This window comes from Rhinoraja longicauda, chromosome 3 (assembly GCF_053455715.1).
Source record: "Rhinoraja longicauda isolate Sanriku21f chromosome 3, sRhiLon1.1, whole genome shotgun sequence".
Lineage (NCBI taxonomy): Eukaryota > Metazoa > Chordata > Chondrichthyes > Rajiformes > Arhynchobatidae > Rhinoraja > Rhinoraja longicauda.
Window position 1 is genome coordinate 73,201,207 of NC_135955.1, and position 19,327 is coordinate 73,220,533.

At 40.1% G+C, this 19,327-nt stretch overlaps 3 protein-coding genes across 19 annotated transcripts in view; all 3 read right to left on the minus strand.

Moving 5' to 3' along the window:
* LOC144592089 (calcium and integrin-binding protein 1-like) overlaps positions 1–11,418 on the minus strand; it is a 116,553-nt gene extending 105,135 nt beyond the window's left edge. For all 3 annotated transcript variants that reach the window (XM_078396404.1, XM_078396405.1, XM_078396403.1), the window contains exon 1: positions 11,105–11,418. The gene's annotated coding sequence lies outside the window, so the exon portion shown is untranslated. The remainder of the gene's footprint in view (positions 1–11,104) is intronic.
* On the minus strand, positions 265–10,873 carry macir (macrophage immunometabolism regulator). Of its 2 annotated transcripts, XM_078396402.1 has the most exons (3): positions 10,826–10,873; positions 10,136–10,225; positions 265–4,388 (listed from the first exon to the last, which is right to left on the minus strand). In XM_078396402.1, the coding sequence occupies exon 3, from the start codon at positions 4,364–4,366 to the stop codon at positions 3,743–3,745; it is 624 nt and encodes a 207-aa protein (XP_078252528.1). In that variant the 5' UTR covers positions 4,367–4,388; positions 10,136–10,225; positions 10,826–10,873; the 3' UTR covers positions 265–3,742. The 2 variants fall into 2 exon arrangements, with proteins under 2 accessions (XP_078252528.1, XP_078252527.1); XM_078396401.1 differs by lacking the exon at positions 10,826–10,873 and having other exon boundaries at positions 10,136–10,283.
* Positions 11,419–13,575: 2,157 nt separating the features above from the next.
* The window catches only part of ppip5k2 (diphosphoinositol pentakisphosphate kinase 2), a 113,708-nt gene continuing 107,956 nt past the window's right edge, over positions 13,576–19,327 (minus strand). For 12 of the 14 annotated variants that reach the window (XM_078396407.1, XM_078396412.1, XM_078396421.1 and 9 more), the window contains 2 exons: positions 18,134–18,241; positions 13,576–17,267 (listed from right to left, as the gene is read on the minus strand). In XM_078396407.1, the coding sequence (XP_078252533.1) occupies positions 17,170–17,267; positions 18,134–18,241 (206 nt within the window). In that variant the 3' untranslated portion in view covers positions 13,576–17,169. Of the gene's footprint in view, positions 17,329–18,129; positions 18,242–19,327 lie in introns of all 14 variants that reach the window. The other 2 variants (XM_078396408.1, XM_078396410.1) reach the window with 2 other exon arrangements.

Sequence of the window (19,327 nt, forward strand, 5' to 3'; positions counted from 1 at the left end):
AGATGAGGAAATACGTTTTCAGTCAGAGAGTTGTAAATCTGTGGAATTCTCTGCCTCAGAAGACATTGGAGGCCAGTTGTCTGAATGCATTCAAGAGAGAACTAGATAGAGCTCTTAAGGATAGCGTTGTCAGGGGGTATGGGGAGAAGGCAGGAACAGGGTACTGATTGAGAATGATCAGCCATGATCACATTGAATGGTGGTGCTGGCTCGAAGGGCCGAATGGCCTGCTCCTGCACCTATTGTCTATTGTCTAAGTGCACAAGCATTAAATAAATAAGCCACATTACAGGTACAAATTGATTGTTCAGTTACTAGATCTGGACTGCACTCCAGAGATTCATTCAATTTTTATCATTGTACCTGGGAGATTATAAATTCAGCCAATTGAAATTACCCCATAAAAACGTGTATCAAAAACGTGACTATGGAACCACTTAAATGCCATGAAATGCACCAAATTCACTAATGCCTCTTAGGGAAGGAAATCTGCCATCCCAGCTGAGTCTGGCCTCTGTATTTCAGCAACTCTTAAGTGCTTTCAGAAATGCTACAGAAAGGCCATGTGTTCAAAGACAATGCACAACTGGTAAAAAAAACCCTGGTTGTCTCGCATTTTCCTACATCTTCAATATTATGAATAATTTGCCTTTGTGCAATTGAAATGTAATGAGTAATGTGGGATCAATAAAATAAATTCTGCACTTGACCAGAATTATTCCGAAAATGAATTTTGCTATTAAATAATCATCTTACATGCGCTGTCATAAAACAGAGGCCAGCAAATGAAAAATCTCCGCACTGAAAGGAAAGGAAACTATGCAAAATAAATTTAATTTTCTTTTAGAGCCAGAATAATTATTTATTTAAAATAACACATTACGATTAATTTAAATACAGATTAACCTTTGAGGCTTTTTTAGAGGAGCTTCTCAGCAGCTCAAACTGGGAGATTTGAAGCTATATTGACATTTCTATTTTAAATACTTACATTTGAATTAAATATCCATTTTATGGAATTTTATTCTGATTTCCGAAGGTTGTCCAATGCAAATCACCAATAATGTTTTTTTCCCCCCTACATCTACTTTAAAAGTTATTACTTATTTCTAGTTGCACTATTTGCTACAAGGACAAACATCTCAGCAATATGACCTTGTAAACCAAGAGACAGTTTACCGGAAGACCAGACTCAGGGACAGCTTCTTCCCTTTTGTAATCAGGCTTCCGAGTGGTCCTTCCATAAGCTAGGGTACTGTTCAATTCACCTCTACCCCTTTAGGACATTGGACTTTGTCTAAAGAACCAATGCGCTACAATGATAAGAACTATATTCTGAACTCTTTATCTTCCCCTTTGATTGTACTTGAGCTTGAACAGATTGTATGCAATATCTGATCTCTTTGGATAGCATGCAAAACAAAGCTTGGGACAGGTGACAATAACAAACCTAAACCTTGGAGTCGTTTCCACAATTGCTGCCCCGTGTCTGAAAAAATAAAATCACCCCGAGAATACCATCCCAGAAATCTGGAAAAAATAACCAAAGTCATCCTACTAAGGGAACCAGTGTAGCCATCATTTATTTCAGTTCCCAGTATTTGGCATCAAATTTCATTGCTAAATCACTGCAGCCTAGACTAATTGTGCTATGAAACTGTAAAGAAAGACTTGCACAAATATGTTGAAATGCAACAGCTATATGATATAGCTTTAAGTTGAAAGGGACAAGTTTAGGAGATGTGCGGGCAAGCTTTGTTTTTACATAGAGGGTGGTGGATGCCAAGAACATGCTGTCGGGGGTAGTGGCAGAGGCAGATATGATAGTGGCATTTAAAAGGCTTTTAGATGGGCACAAGGATGTGCATGAAATGTAGAAGATGGATCATGTGCAGCCAGATGAGGTTAGTTTAGCTAGACATCATGTTCGGCACAGACATTGTGGTCCTGTACTGTACCAGAGTGTGTTCTCTGTTCTAATCACAAAGATGGACTTATGCAAAATACTGCAAGCCACGGGCAATGGAAGTTAAACCAATAAATTACCTTTTATAGACCGATTTAAAGATATTATCAGATAAATGCAAAAAAACTTAGATATCAGTACTGAAAATAAAAACGACAATACAAACTTCAAGAAGCTGAATAAGTGCAATTTCAGTAGAGGAATTTTCCACACGCTTCCAAAATTGTGTTTAAAAACATTGAAGGGAACATTAATTTTAATGGCTTAATTGTTTGGTATGTTCCCACATCTTTAATATATTCTGAATCTGAACATTCCATTCACTAAAAAATATAGCTATAGCTGCATAAAGGTTACTAAGTTATTTAGGAAAAGACCACCCCTTTCCCCTCATCCATTACAGTTAATCACTTTTCAGTAGTGCAGAGGGAAGTTGTAGTTAATTGCAATGAATTTAAATAAAAGACTTAAACACAAGGTATATTGGAAACACACTCCAGAAAGATGGACTTGCATCATTTCATCAATGTAAGAAAAATTCCACCACAATTTAGTTAGATTGGAAATGGCAAAAAAAAGTGAAATGGCAGAGCGGGAAAGAATTAAGCAACAGTCTCTTCTATGGTATGATTCTGCATTTGAAAACTTGGTATGCCATTGAATATTAGAGTCAAAGAATTTCAGTGGAAATTCTGCATTATCCTCAATACTTCCCCTCAAAGTCAGACAGGCTGTGCAGAGCCAACGACAAAACAACACTCAAACATGGAAAAAAACAGCAAGCATACATTTTCAATTTACACCTGGTATTAATATTTCTATATCATTACATTAAATAATATTAAATTAGAAAAAAACAAAATATACTGGTAAAATATTTCCTTATTCATTGATTCACAATGTATTAACAAATTCAGTTGAGGAAAAACAGTTGTAGCCCGCCTGTTAATCAAACAAATAAGCTTGCAATTTTGTTTTCTTTTATATTTGAAAAAGTCAGTTCACAAAGCAAGTGAATATAGGGGATGAGTTAACATATCTGGCTCATCTAAAAATGATTGTAGTAGTCAAAACCTCACACTTCAGTTCAGAAAGTTTACTGCAGCGTATATATGGGCTATTAAGAATCTTCCATCAGTAATTCATCGCCTTCTGACGTAGATGAAAGATGCGCCAGTTTAAAATAGTGGTCAAGAAGAGATTGAACCTCTATATAAATGCAAAATATAGTAAATTTTAAAATGGACTTTCTTCCCACTGGATAGGACTCAACAGCTACATTTATTTAATTAGATAACATTTCTTTGCCTTCCAATGGTAGAAGTATATCAGCTACAACTCATAAACAAGCTAAATAACAAAAAGGCATAAATGTTAACCAAAGACAACCTTGACAATTGGTTATTATTGCTACAGAATAACAGTGCAGCAGTACCTCAGCCATTCAAACTTACTGCCATAACAAGAACAGAAGACGATTTTAACCATTTACCGGTAACATTGGAGTAAACTGCTTCTTATCTTTCTGCAATGCAACATTGGCCATCTACACTATCTAACCCACATTAATTCTACCAGAAAGAGCACTGATTTTGCAGCCCAGTGCATAGCTTGTATAGAATCAATGTTCCATCAAGAAAACTGAAATATCTGCTGTCAAATTGTTCAGTTCGACTGCTCCCATCAGTCACAATGAAATTCGGGCAAATAGGACACTGACTTCCACAAGCCCAGTGTTGTTTCTTGCGCACATTGAATCAAGCAATGCATTTCTTTTCAAGTTTTATTTCTGTTGAACACACGCTCCCCTCTAAGTGTGAGATGCTGCAGCTGGTATTGCAGTACCTCCGTGTCTGCTGGCTCCTTAATACTCATTTTATCTAGGTTTAGGTAATCCAATGATTTTGACTGGGCTCTTTTTCCTTTAATGAGGCAAACTGGCAAAGGACCACGTAGACATCTGTTCGGGTCGAAGGACAAGGACTTGATGGTTCGTTCCCCGGAGCTTGGCATCCGCCGCCGCCTCCGCCCATTTGCCGCTGGGATCTCATACGGCTGATAATTTCGGTTCTTGGTTCGATAGACCCGTGAATTTCTGGTCAGTCCCACATCCTGCTGTTTGGTATGTTGGCCAGGCACAACATCTGCTGCCCCCACTTCACTACTTGACCACCTTTTAGCTAATTTTAAAAGTTCGCCGCCGGTAGCAAAGCCAACCAGATAGTTGGTGTCCATGTGAAGAATTTGATAGCTCGACACGGTCCTCTTCACTGGAGAACACGGGGTGCTGGAGCTACGAGGTTTCTCCGGTTCCGATTTCCCCTGAGAGTTCACTTCGAGAGCAGGTGCAGGAAGGACAGGCAAGACTGTCCTGGAAATACCACTGAGGTCCACTTCCATTCTGTTATTGAGTGCTGTCAGTCTAAAGTGCAACATAACATATTACTGAGAGGAAACAAATACAACGTACACAAGCTTCGACTAAGGCTCTGAAGTCAAAAAAGCATTTATTAGCAGTGCTATAAAACTTTAATTTTAAAAATCTGCCTTTCGCTCTCTAGTGTAGTTTAGAAATACAGCATGGAAACAGGCCCTTCGGCCCGCCAAGTCCACACTGACCAGCGATCCCCGCACATTAACACTATCCTACACACACTAGGAACAATTTACATTTATACCAAGCCAATTAACCTACAAACCTGTACGTGTTTGGAGTGTGGGAAGAATCCGAAGATCTCGGAGAAAACCCACATGGTCACGGGGAGAACGTACAAACTCCGTACTGACAGCACCCGTAGTCGGGTCGAACCCGGGTCTCCAGCGCTGCAAGAGCTGTAAGGCAGCAACTCTACCGTTGCGCCACCATGCTCACCTAACCATCTCAGGCAGCTTCGGAGAATACGCCCTGTCTTGAATAAATAATACCTTCATCTCTTAAAATGCTAAGCAAGATTTAAACAGGTAAGTTAACAATGGAGTACAATTCAAAGCCGCAGGAATAATGAAGCAAGTCTAATACAAGAGAAGAAATCATACTGCAGGTAACCTTGAGATAACTATGCTTAAAATAGGCCTGTAGTTGGCTGTAGTTCTCTAAATATTGATTCAAATTGTACAATACACTAACTGTTCAAAGTGCAGTGCATCTTAATCCTTCAATCATTATCTGGACAAAGATTTCATTAAAAAATATTCCAAATAATATACTGAAATTTGTCTTGTTTGCAGAATTTAAAAAATAACCACAAATGTCAACCATTTCATTTTTTTGCTGATGTTTAGCGAATTTTAGTTTCCTTGACAAACAGAAATAGCTCAAGCAGCATTTGTAAGTGTGCTGACACGTTAGGATAATAAAAATCTGCCCTCGCGAGGTAAAGCATAGATAGTTAAGTACCACCAGACCACTTCCTGAAAAGGTGATACAAGGAACTGCAGATGCTGGTTTACAACAAAAAAAAGACAAAGTGCTGGAGTAACTCAGCAGGCCAGGCAGCATCTCAGGAGAACACGAATAGGCGATGTTTACAATGACTTTACCCAAAGTGCTTACTCTTTTCCCTATCCATCAATGCTGCTAGGATGATAACTGTAAACACTTCCTGCTTAAATTCAGGTAAATAATTGTAATCAAAATAGACGAGCGAGAGGAATTAAAAAAAAAATTCCATGCCCCAAAATTTAAGATCTGAAGAGAGTTGCTGCTTTACAGCGAATGCAGCGCCGGAGACTCAGGTTCGATCCTGACTACGGGTGCTGCCCTGTAAGGAGTTTGTACGTTCTCCCCGTGACCGGCGTGGGTTTTCTCCGAGATCTTCGGTTTCTTCCCACACTCCAAAGACGTACAGGTATGTAGGTTAATTGGCTGGGTAAATGTAAAAATTGTCCCTAGTGGGTGTAGGATAGTGTTAATGTACGGGGATCGCTGGGCGGCACGGACTTGGTGGGCCGAAAAGGCCTGTTTCCGGCTGTATATATATGATATGATATGATGATATGATAAGAAGGGCCCCGACCCAAAACATCACCTATCCATTTTCTCCAGAGATACTGCTTGATCTGTTGAGTTACTCCAGCATTTTGTGTCTATCTTTGGTATAAACCAGCATACGTGACAATAAACTAAACTCAACATTATGAATGATTTAGTTTGAGTGTACACTGCAATGGCCAGGAAGCGAGTGGGCAAGATCATCCCTGACCCCTCTCACCCTGGCCACAAACTCTTCGAAGCACTTCCCTCTGGAAGGCGACTCTTGCTATTCTTGCTATTGAGGGCGTGCAGAGTAGGTTCACTAGGTTAATTCCCGGAATGGCGGGACTGTCGTATGTTGAAAGGCTGGAGCAATTAGGCTTGTATACACTGGAATTTAGAAGGATGAGGGGGGATCTTATTGAAACATATAAGATAATTAGGGGATTAGACACATTAGAGGCAGGAAACATGTTCCCAATGTTGGGGGAGTCCAGAACAAGGGGCCACAGTTTAAGAATAAGGGGTAGGCCATTTAGAACGGAGATGAGGAAGAACTTTTTCAGTCAGAGAGTGGTGAAGGTGTGGAATTCTCTGCCTCAGAAGGCAGTGGAGGCCAGTTCGTTGGATGCTTTCAAGAGAGAGCTGGATAGAGCTCTTAAGGATAGCGGAGTGAGGGGGTATGGGGAGAAGGCAGGAACGGGGTACTGATTGAGAGTGATCAGCCATGATAGCATTGAATGGCGGTGCTGGCTCGAAGGGCTGAATGGCCTACTCCTGCACCTATTGTCTATTGTCTATTGTCTATTGACTGTCAAAGCAGCCACAGCCAGACATAAAAACAGCTTTTTTGCACGAGTGATAGTTCTACTCAATAACCAAAGTCTGTAGTCTCTTTTTTGCTCTGGTTTATTTTCACGCACATGTTTAGACCGTAATGTTGTATCCTTATTGTTTTGATGTGGTTATGCTTTATTCTTAATTGTTAACTGTATGTTTGTGTTGTCATTTGTGAGCGGAGCACCAAGGCACATTCCTTGTATATGCATACTTGGCCAATAAATTATTCATTCATTCATTCATTCATAATGAGAAACTCCTTCCAGTGTCATGGTCAATAACCTGCAGATTTATGAAGAGCAGTGGGATGATGGTGGAAAAGATTTGTTCTTAAATTTGCACGTCAAGTGGAATGAATGTACTGACTGGAAGGGGATTAGCCATGAATTCAAAAGCAATGTTATACAAGGGAATCTTTTGGGATTAAATAGAAACTGGGCAATAATGAAGGAGCAGCTCATGAATAGGGCAGCACCTTGAAAGAGCGGTTCTCGGCAGGATGAGGCAAGCATTCTGCTTTTAATTAATGCTATTCCAAAATTTAATTAAACTAGGTTGAGGGGAAGGGGAAGATGATGCTCTGTTCTTTCCCATAAATCCACATACTACTGACAAAGGTGTTGCTTTTTGGGAAGTCTAACGTGGGCTGGACCTACACAGTGAATGATAGGGCTCTGGGGAATGTTGTAGAGCAGAGGGATCTAGGAGTGCAGGTGCATAGTTCCCTGAAGGTGGAGTCGCAGGTAGATCGGGTGGGCAAAACGGCTTTTGGCACATTGGCCTTCATCGGCTAGAGTATTGAGTATAGAAGTTGGGAGGTCGTGTTGCAGATGTACAAGACATTGGTGAGGCTGCATTTAGAGTATTGTGTTCAGTTCTGGGCACTGTGTTGTCGGAAAAATGTCGTCAAGCTGGAAAGGGTACAGAGAAGATTTATGAGGATGTTGCCAGGACTAGAGGGTCTGAGCTATAGGCAGAGGTTGAGTAGGCTGGGACTCTATTTCATGGAGCACAGGAGGATGAGGGGTGATCTTATAGAGGTGTATAAGATCATGAAAGGAATAGATCGGGTAGATGCACAGAGTCTCTTGCCCAGTGTAGTTGAATCGTGGACCAGAGGAAATAGGTTTAAGGTAATGGGGAAAGGATTTAATAGGAATCTGAGGGGTAGCTTTTTCACACAAAGGGTGGTGGAAGTATGGAACAAGCTGCCAGATGACATAGTTGAGGCAGGGACTATCCCAACATTTAAGAAACAGTTAGACAGGTACATGAAATAGGACATGTTTGGAGGGATATGGATCAAATGCTGGCAGGTGGGACGAGTGTAGCTGGGACCTATGATCACCTGGATAAGCATTTGAGAGTCATGTTTTTTTAATTCTCCGGGCTTTTAACATGATCTGGCCTGCACTGCTCAGGAGCAAATTGACGAAGATGTGGGTGGATGTTCCATTGGTGTCCTGGATCACCAACTACCTGACTAGACGACCACAATATGTCAGGCTGCAGAGCTGTGTCTCAGACATGTTAGTGAGCCACACAGGGGTCCTACAGGGGACGATCCTCTCTATCTTCCTGTTCTCCATCTACACCTCGAACAGATATAACTTGGACTCTTGCCATCTGCAGTTTTCAGAACACTGCTGTATCAGTGAGGGGAGGGAAGCTGAATGCAGAGATGTAGTTAACGACTTTGTTGAGTGGTGTGGGCTGAATCACCTGCAGCTCAACACCGACAAGACTAAGGAGTTAATGATGGACTTTAGGAAGTGAGGAACACCCCTGTCCCCTGTCTCCATCAATGGTGTGGATGTGCAGTTTACCAGGTTTTACAAATACCTTGGAGTGCACCTGGACAGTAAACTGGACTGGTCCAGGAACGCTGATGCCCTGTACAAAAGGCGACAGAGCCGGCTGTACTTTTTGAGAAGGCTCCGCTCCTCTAACATCTGAAGTAAGATGCTGCAGATGTTCTACCAATCGGTGGTAGCCAGTGCAATCTTCTTCGCTGCCGTGTGTTGGGCAGCAGAGCAAAGGCTGCGTACGCCAATGGGATTAACAAACTTATCAGGAAGGTTGGCTCTGTCCTGGGGGCAGAGTCAGATTCATGGGAGGTGGGCTTGGAGGGGAGGATGTTCCTCAAACTATGGAGCATCCTGGACAATACAGCTCACCCCCTCCATGACACACTGGTCAACCTGAGGAGTACCTTTAGCAATAGACTGGACCCACCAAGGTGCAGGACAGAACGCCACAGGAGATGCTTCTTCCCTGTGGCTATCAAACTGTACAACACCTCCCCCTTCTGTCGTGGGGTAGACTGAGACTAAGACTGACTTACCCCCCCCCCCCCCCCTCCTCCCTCCTCAATCATTGCACATCCCCCAAGCCTTTCCACTCATTGCTTTAATTTCAGTTTTCATGTATTTGTGTTTTTTATGACTGTTGGCAGATCAATTTCTCTCCTGGGATAAATAAAGTTCTATCATATCCTTTATCGTACATGTTGGCCGGTGTGGGCAAGTTGGGCCAAAGGGTCTGTTTCCACACTGCATTGCCCTATGACTGGAACAGACAGCAATTTGGAAAGTTAAACTAGGCAGATCATACACAGTGAATGGCAGGGTGCCGGGAGGGTTGCTGGACAGTGGCACTTGGGAGTACAAGTACTTTGGTTCCTGAAAGTGGCAACACAGGCAGACAGGGTTATGAAGAAAGCATATGGCATGTTTGTCTTCATCGGTATAGTAATCGGAATGCCACGTTACAACTGCACAAGGCATTGGTGAGAGGTTTGTAAAATAATAAGGGTGTAGATATGGTAGAGTCACGGTTTTTCCCTCAGGTTAGGGGGCATGCTTAAGGTGAGAGGGAAACATTTAAAGGGGATCTGAGCAGTAAGCATTTTACATTGAGGGTGGCAATATTTGGAAATTAGCAGGCAGAGGAAGTGGTATTACAATGTTTAAAAATACAATTACAAGTTTAAAAATACATCTAGACAGATACATGGAGTGAGAGGACAGATTTAGAGAGACATGGAACAAATTCAAGCAATGGGAGGAGTGTAGATCAACCTTTTGGAACCTCTGGATAAAATGGGCTGAAGGATCTGTTTCCAAGGTGTATATCTCTTTATAAATCTATGATCAATGAAATACACTAGTAACGTTATCAAACACTAATCATGGTATCATAAATGTAAACACTGATTTGACCGTGAAATTGTCATTGTAAAGTGCATAAGAAAACCACCTTGTTTGCAGGACATCCCCCTATAACCGTGACTGTTTAAAAAAAAAGGCAAACAGGTTTGGAATGTTATTACACAAAACAGTCGTAAAGGAACAAACCTTTCAGTTGGCACTACGGGGTCGACAGATTTGCTCAAAAGTGGTCGGGTCCACAGGTCCACGCCAAAAAGGGCAAAAGATGTGCTCGCCCTTTAAACCACGACACGACACACATACAAAAATATACAATTGGATGAAAATACTCCCACTGTCAGTCACCGGATGTTACGTTGTCGTTTTTCATAACCAATTTCTACTTGTTACGTTTCCACGGCATTTTATTTTTAGCATTACTACGCCTGATAGCAATGATGTAACGCTTCAGAGTATCCAACACGTTGGGAACAAGAGCGTACGCTGCTACTCTGTTTTCACTTCCGGCTCTGCTCTTAAAGTAGCAAATCAGAAATGTTGCATTTTATGAACTCAACCATGAGACGAGCCTGATGGAGGTTACATTTGTACCCAGTGCTCGCTGGATGTAACAAACCCCGCGGCGGGGCAGCGTGCTGGCAGGCAGACGAGCTGAAGCCGATGGTTTAATTGGGCCAGACCCACGTTACTCTAAACATCACACCAAACCACCACCCTCGCTCTCCGTTTCTAAACAATCGTTACAGATAAATGCAACGTTAACGAGATTATAATGAATTATTCTCAGCAATTTTCAGTCTCCTTGGTCAAAGATGACCGGGGGGGGGGGGGGGGGGGGGATTCCGCCTAGAAAAATCCGAGCCTGTAAATACTGACCTACAATATGTTCTACCCAGTGTTCGCTAAATCAGTGCCATTCACTCACCACCCAGCAGCATCTCCCAAACCAAGGTGGCCTCGGCCGCCCAGAGAACACAAGCGGCTGGATTTCCATGTTAATTTCAACACATTTCTGTCCCTTTCTCACTCTGATGCCCGCGAAAGAAAATTGGGTGTATTTTTAAAAAGAAATCACAACAATATAAATCTGACCTCGTAAAGTAAAAATAATCGGGCTAAGATTTGGGGTAGGGAGACACAGGAAAACAGACCAACCTGATTGTGAATTGCTGAGAGATGGCTGGCTGGCAGTCCGTCTATTCTACAACAGACGCTCTGGCGAGAGCAGGCTGAGCTCAGGGTGCAGGCAGGTGGAGTGGAGAGAAATTATCACATGATCCTGATGGAAGATACATGGCAGCGCCTGGGACTGGCAGTGTGTGTTCATACAGGAAGATCATGCCACCACGTGGCCTTCGCAATGATTTATAATATTTGGGAAAGCAGCTTCTAATCCCATCCGGTTACACTTGTAAATAGAATTATAACAACCGGCTGCTGTGGCTCGGCAGATTAATCCCGCTTGTGTGCCAGTGCCTGGTTATATTCGAACTGAACCATCCCTTCTTTCACCGCCTCCCCACTCGTATGTTTCACCAGTAAGGATAGCACTAAAGCGTGGAATTATAGATCAAGTGGGATCCAATAATGAATAATCGTGAGCCAGTACAATGAAAAGCCAGTGCGTGTGCCGGGGCTCATAGTTGTAGCTCTTTTTGACAAATTTATAAAAAGTAGTAAATGGACGCGACAATTAGTGAATTGATGTGACACGATATTCATCAGATCAGACATGGCCTTTACAATGCAATTGTACCTGGCACTGCCACAGTAACCCGGTGTTTTCGCCTTAACCCTGCCAGTGCCTCTTAGACATGTCCCAGTCCTTTGTGTGTTATTATTGGATCATCTTAACCAATACTTTCAGGGAGAGGGCATTGAAATTCCAGATCTACAGAAAAAAACATGTTCTCCTGCCATCGAAATCCTTTGCCAGCGATTTTCAATTCATGGCCCACTTGCAAATGACAGTAATTATTCCTTTCAAAACCAACAATTACTGAAACTGGTTTTGACCAGTCTTGTCTCGTTCTCAGTATTATCTTGGTAAATTTGCTTCTGTTTCCTTTCCAAGGCTTTCGTGTCTTTCCTAAAATGTGGAGTCATGATTGTCCGTAGTGATCCAAGTTCCCGACTAATCATTTATGAAATTCCACTGTGCTCTCTGCAACGTGGTGATAATGGATGCACAAAGTGGAACCAGTACCAAATATGGAAAATAAATGTTGGCCATTGAGGCATAACACATTTTTAATCAGTGTGTAAGAAAGAACTGCAGATGTTGGTTTAAATCGAAGGTAGACACAAAGTGCTCGAGTAACTCAGCGGGACAGGCAGCATCTCTGGAGAGAAGGAATGGGTGACGTTTCGGGCCGAGACCCTTCTTCAGATCCGAAACGTCTCGACCCGAAACGTCATCCATTCCTTCTCTCCAGAGATGCTGCCTGGGTTACTCCAGCATTTTGTGTCTACATTTTTAATCAGCATATCTTAGCAATACACAGTTGTAAAAGGAATATTAATAATCATTGCTGATGTGACCGCGTACTATTGATACACATCATGTTTATAAACTACCCTATTAATGTTGAATATGCACTCCTGCCAATTATACTGCACTTCTCTGTGCTCCTGATGCATGAACTTGACGCTTTTAATTACATCTTCAATGCTCCTTCTCCACTTTGAGTGTTCATGGGCTAGGAATTCCCAAGGGTGATCAGGAAATTGCATTTTCTTCGCCACGGAGGGCTTTGAATAATTTTCCTAGTCCACTTGAAGTCTCGAGTTCCTAGTCTCTTCGTAACGGAGCTCAGAATAAAGTGAGTGTTTCGGGAGTCTGACATTAAGCGCACGAATAATGGGGGCTAGTCAACTGACCGTAATTAGGAGCCAATCAGTAAAATAGGAGAACTGGAGGTGGATAGGAAAGAGAAAGAGGGTAACACATGAGGCAAAGATGACCTGAAATTCGGAAGTGTAATTATGGTCCCAGTGGAGTTAATACTGCCCTGGGATGGAACCCCGACATTGGATCATTTCTATTTAAGGCAAACTTGCATTTTATTTAAACAAAGAAGTGGACAAATTGTTTTACTTATTGGAGTTCTTTGAAATAGTTTGATAAATTGATCCAATTAATGTTGTTTATGTGGACTTTCAGATGACAATTGACAATGTAACATTTAGCAGACCAGTTAGCATCATCAAAAACAATGGAATGAAAGAAACAGTGCCTACATGTGATTGATTTTCATATTGAATGGGCATCTTTACTTGCATTCAACGGAAGTTGGTATTGGGAGTGCTCCTCTTTATAATCACCTTTATGACAAAAACGTTGTATTTTACACCTTGAAAACAAACCAGATTGAGTCGGCAACAAAGACAGTGACAGTTAGGAGGACACAGACTGGTGGACACTTGACAAGTGCAGTTTACTGCAGAAAAATGTGAACTGCAGTATTTTTGTGCTGAAAAGAAAAAGCTACAATTCAGACTTACTTAGTTTTAGAGGTTGAAGTGGAGGTCAGGGGTATATGTACTATGAAGGTCAAGTTAAGAAGGCAATGAGAATTTAAGAATTACATATCACTTTATTACAGTACAAAAACATGTAAATGATATTGAAAACCAGAGAAAAGTAAAAATATAACAATATTAGTAATAGGGGATTTCAGTTTCCCCAACATTAACTGGAAATGCTCTGGTGTGAAAGGGAAAAATGTGGTATTTTTAAAGTGTGTCCAGGGGAACATTTTGAACCAGTACGTATATATATAGATCCAGTATCACCCCTACCCAAGGGGTGATTCTGGATCTAATCCTCAGGAGCATAGCCAAGAGTTTAACGAGTGCTAAAAGGAGAATATTTAGGAGATAGTCTCTCACAAACTTCAGCCTTACAGCAATATATGACACCAACACATCCCTGTAAGTTTGAAGCTTGTTACAGAGAACATGGATAGTCTGGAAATGATGTCCTGAAATTGCAGAAAGCGGATCTCAATATGGTATAGCATGACTGGCAAAACTAGGCTGCAAGAAGCTAATTGCAGGTAAATCTACAGGTGACCAGAGAGGCATTCAAAAAGATATATGGCAGCGCCTGGGATTGGCAGTGTGTGTTCATACAGGAAGATCATGCCACCACGTGGCCTTCGCAATGATTTATAATTTTGGGAAAGCAGCTTCTAATCCCATCCGGTTACACTTGTAAATCGAATTATAACAACCGGCTGCTGTGGCTCGGCAGATTAATCCCGCTTGTGTGCCAGTGTCGTGGTTATATTCGAGCTGAACCATCCCCTCTTTCACCGCCTCCCCACTCGTATGTTTCACTACTAAGGATAGCACTAAAGTGTGGGATTATAAATCGAGTGGGATCCAATTGTTAATAATCGTGAGTGATGAACAGCCAGTACAATGAAACGTGTGCTGGGGCTCATAGTTATAGCTCTTTTGACAGATTTATAAAAGTAGTAAATGGACACGACAATTGGTGAATTAATGTGACACGATATTCATCAGATCAGAGACATGGCCTGAAACAGCAGAAAGCTGATTTCCATATGGTATAGCATGACTGGCAAAACTAGACTACAAGAAGCTAATTGCAGGTAAATCTGCAGGTGTCCAGAGAGAGGCATTCAAAAAGTAATGGGAGGTCAGGACAAATATCACGATAATAGTAAAGGCCAAGACTGAATGTCAAGAGCCATTGAGGGTTGCATTAAACAAGGGCAGATTATGGCAGGTATGGCCAACTGAAAACAGGCAGGGCCTTTTGTGTTTAGAATATGAAGCCTGGTACTTAAAAGGAATTAGGAGGATGCATGAAATTGCACCAGGAGACAATATTAAAGAAAATACTGAATTTTGCAAATGTTTTATAAATTATATAAGGACATGAGAGTGACCAGGGAAAGGTAGACTCATTAGAAACTATAACATAATCTGTGCATGGAGCTAGGGTCACATGGGAAGTTTCAAATGAATTATTCTGACCTATATTTATTACGGAAAATAATTAGATGTATTAGTAGGCTAAACGATGGGTAGTTTGTGGATAACACCAAAATTGGTGATATAGTGGACATTGAAGGAAGTTATGGGAACAATGGGATCTTGAATAACTGGGCCAATGAATAGCAGATGTGGTTTAATTCAGATAAATGTGAGATGCTGCACTTCGGTAGGATAAACCAGAGCAAGATTACACAGTAAATGGTATGTCCCCGAGGAGTATCGTAAAACAGAGACACCTGGGAAAGAATGCACTGATTTATACAACTGGAAACCACGCAATATTTTTATGTTAACAGACTACAGAACCCTGCAACTTCACCTGTTGGACGAAAATTTACAAGTCATTGTCACTAAGAAATTCCTTCAAATCTTGAGAACAAAAAAAAGGCAACCTCTGGACAAATTTATACAAGACTTTTTAAATAGTTAAAAAATTCTCTATACACAATTATACTTCAACGAATAGACTCAGTAGACACCAGTTTATTAAGTCAACTTGGTACAATGCATATGTAGTCCAGAATATATCAAATTATTGTTCAAAACTTTACTTAACCATTGAAATGATTGAATTTCAACTTGACTCCTGAGTCACAATGGAAATATTATTATATACTTTAATTGGTTTAAAGAAAATGTAACATTGCTCAATACTTCACTGACAACAGAAATCTCTGCAAGAGAAATTATTCCATTGTATGTAAATACAAGAATAATTCACAAGACAACAAAGTTGTAGAGATGAAAGCAATGCGTTCTGTGGCTGGTTTGTAAACGAAAATACTGACCTATACATACATAAAATCTTATTTACAAAACACATCTGCAATCCATTTCATATAAAAACATCTAACCAGATTTATATTTTGAAAATTATAACATTTCAAATACAATTTATTCACAGCTAATTCTGGAACGTAACATAAATTCCAGTTAACATTCTTAAAGCGGAGAAGCTTCATGTTTGTACAGTTAGACAATATTTTAAACTTGACAGAAAAAAGTTTTAGATAGCTTGCATTCTTCAGAGTAAAAATAATCTTGTGCCAGTTTTAACATGTAAAATAACTTTAAAAATACCATCAAGTACCATAGTTCAAAATAGTTCTTTTAACCATGGAAAAATTGATGACTTTTTCCTCTATATACATATACACATACACACAGGCCAAAAACTCATCAAAATTGCACATATTTCTTTGATGTGAACCTATGTCCAAAATGAAAACATTTCATTGAGCTGCAAAAATTAGAATAGTTAAAATTACAGTGGTAGTGAAATGAGCACAAACATGGCTACTTAAAGTTTGTTGTGACCAATGTGACCCAAAAAGTGGCGCAAACAATCCTTTTTATGAGGCAGGGAAAGGGAATAGTAACTACCAATCAGATCTAAAATATCATTGGAATGATGTAGGGCATGAAATGTAAATAGTTCACTCGCTTTTTCTAACTTTAACAGCCACACATCCAGAATTAAAAGTCTGCACAAGATATTAAATTACATGAGATCATTCACCTTAAGCTGTAGTACATGCTTTGTAGATATTCCGAATGGAACAAACTGGAATGACGAATGTAAGAATTGGATTGCCTGGACAATGCTATTTCTTTATTCATTATCATGGACCCAATGATATGAGGAAAAAATGTATTTGGGAGGTTTTGTTTATGACAGATGCCAAAATAACAGGCAACTTTTTAATACTGTGATTTGGATGAAAATATATAATTAGGCCAATACACAGAAAATGCCACATTTTACTTCAATAACAAGTCTAATTAAATGAATTGTTCTTGAGGTTTACCATGTAAAGGAATTCTTGCTTTTCTCAATTAGATTGCACCACAGTAGACATTTTCTATTCCAAGCTACAGAAAATGATGCATCTGTGGACAAAATAAAAATCCAACACAACACCAACCTTGGTTAAGATTAAAGTTAAAATTCTTCAGTTTTTAAAAGGGCATATAAATGGAATTTCCACACCTGCTTTTAGAACCCATATCATTTGTCTTGGCATAAACATAATTGATGGCAGGATAGATATTTTATTGAAAAATTTGAAACCAAGAATATATCTCCTTAAGTCTCATTATGCACATATCCATTAATTTCCATATTGAACAACTGGTTTGAACTAGCTGACTTCAAGTAGATTTCATTCATCAGCTTTATCTGTTTTTGGTGCTTAATGAAGTTGCCCATTGTCACATTGACCATAGGATGAATTTTCTGTCAACGAAGACTGCCCAGTAATAGACACATCCTTGGAGGATCCTCCAGAGGCTGCATGGCAAAAATTCAAGGAAATTCACCTTTAAGCGAAGTCACCTTTAAGTTAAATCACCTACAAAGTAACATGACTTTTTAAAATTTGTAAAGATGTAAAATCATTCACTTAATACAGCCAACATTGATTTTATAGCAAACAATCATTAATATAAAAAATGAAATCTGTTCATAAGGTGTTCTAATGCGCCTTGTCAAATAAAGTAGGGAATTAAACAATGTTCAGCTACACTTGGCACGGTCTACCCCTTGGCACATTTCTTGCAGTAGAACGTTTTGCAGTACAGAATTTTTTTTACCCCCCAGAAGCCCCATTGCAGTTGGAAAGTGACTGGGTCTCAGGTTGGTTCCCAGATTGTCAAGGCTTTTTGCCACTCACACATGTTAAAGGCCTTTGATGTATGCAGAAAAGGGATTTTGATGTGATTGGACAGATGATCCACGTGCAGGTGGATACCGTTCCACCGCATTAACACCATTCAACCATTGAAATTTCTAGCCATTTGTTTTGCACTGGAATAAATTATTTGCCCTATATGTGCCTAGATTGGTAAAGGGAAATCTAAACAGACAAAAAAAACTTTACAGTGTTCACAGTGGTTCCTCTTTTATAATCATGTACAAACTCTAAATGTTTCTACTATATAATTGAGTTCCATTAGATGCAATTACTCAGTCACCATAAAATTAAATTACCTAAATGTACATCAAACAATTAAAATCAACTGAACATGAGAATGATTTAATCTACAGCAAGACCAATGTCAAAGAATTAAAAAGGCACGTGTGAAGGAATATGAAAGTTACATAGAGTATGTTTTAACAATGCTATGCTTATATGTTTAGGATTATAGCTTACTTACATGAAGTAGATTTAATACTTTCTTGATCTGATGACTGAGGCAATGGAAGTATCTTTCTAGGAGTAAATGTATTTAAAACCTTTCTACCTAGAGTCATATTACCAGAAGCTAGAATGAAAACAAGCAAATATTACTGATAATTATTGTTAACAACACAATCTCTCCTGTAAGCTCCTAAAATGCTCAAGTTACCACAATGATTCAACAAAAAAATTAATATGTTCTAGAAATCATTAAATTGATGTAGGGAAAACTTTAAATTGTAAATGTAATGGATAAACATTCAGTAGAACATGGTGCCAGTCAATGACAGGCACAAATGAAACTTGAAAGACGACAAACATTTGAAGACTGCTAATTATTCCCTGTTATGTTATTTTGTTCATGCCTGCAGGGAGCTATCATCAGCAATTTGATAAAACTAGGGGTGCACACATTCTGAAAGTTAATTCTTGACAGTGTATCTAATATTGGTTATTTCTTTGTATCATCTGGAATTTATCAAATCTTCTGATATAGAAGGTGGTCATCTGGCCTATCAAGTCCAGGCCAGCTCTCAGATTTATCTCATTCTCTCACCTGTTTCACTGTAACTAATTCTCTCTCAACTTCACCTTGATTCTCCTATCAGCCACATACATACAGATAATTCAAGGTAGCCAATTAATCTACCAAGCCATACATCTTTGGAAACTCGAGCACCTGTTTGAAAGCCACAAGGTCAAAGTGAGAACATGACAACTTCACATAGACAGCATACAGTATCGATAAGTGGGACCAGTATCAATAATTGCAATGTGTAGGAAGGAACTGCAGATGCTGGTTTAAACCGAAGAAAGACACAAAAAGCTGGAGTAATTCAGCAGGACAGGCAGCATCTCTGGAGAGAAGGAATGGGTGACGTTTCAGATCGAGACCCTTCTTCAGGTACCTGAAGAAGGGTCTCGACACTAAACATCACCCATTCCTTCTCTCCGGAGATGCTGTCTGTCCTGCTGAGTTACTCCAGCTTTTTGTGTCTACCTTCAATAAGTACAATGTTTGGCATGAACATGGTGGGCCACGGGGCTATTTTCTGTGCTGTATGACTCTCTCTAACTCATAATTGCTAAAGAATTTCAGTGCCTTAGGACAAGATGAGCCATTCAGTTTTAAGGCTTTAACACAGCAAGTCCTTCACATCTTTGACGAACC

Coding starts and splice junctions, on each gene's coding strand:
- macir (XM_078396402.1), bottom strand. CDS start 4,366: ATGGAAGTGGACCTCAGTGGTATTTCCAGGACAGTCTTGCCTGTCCTT.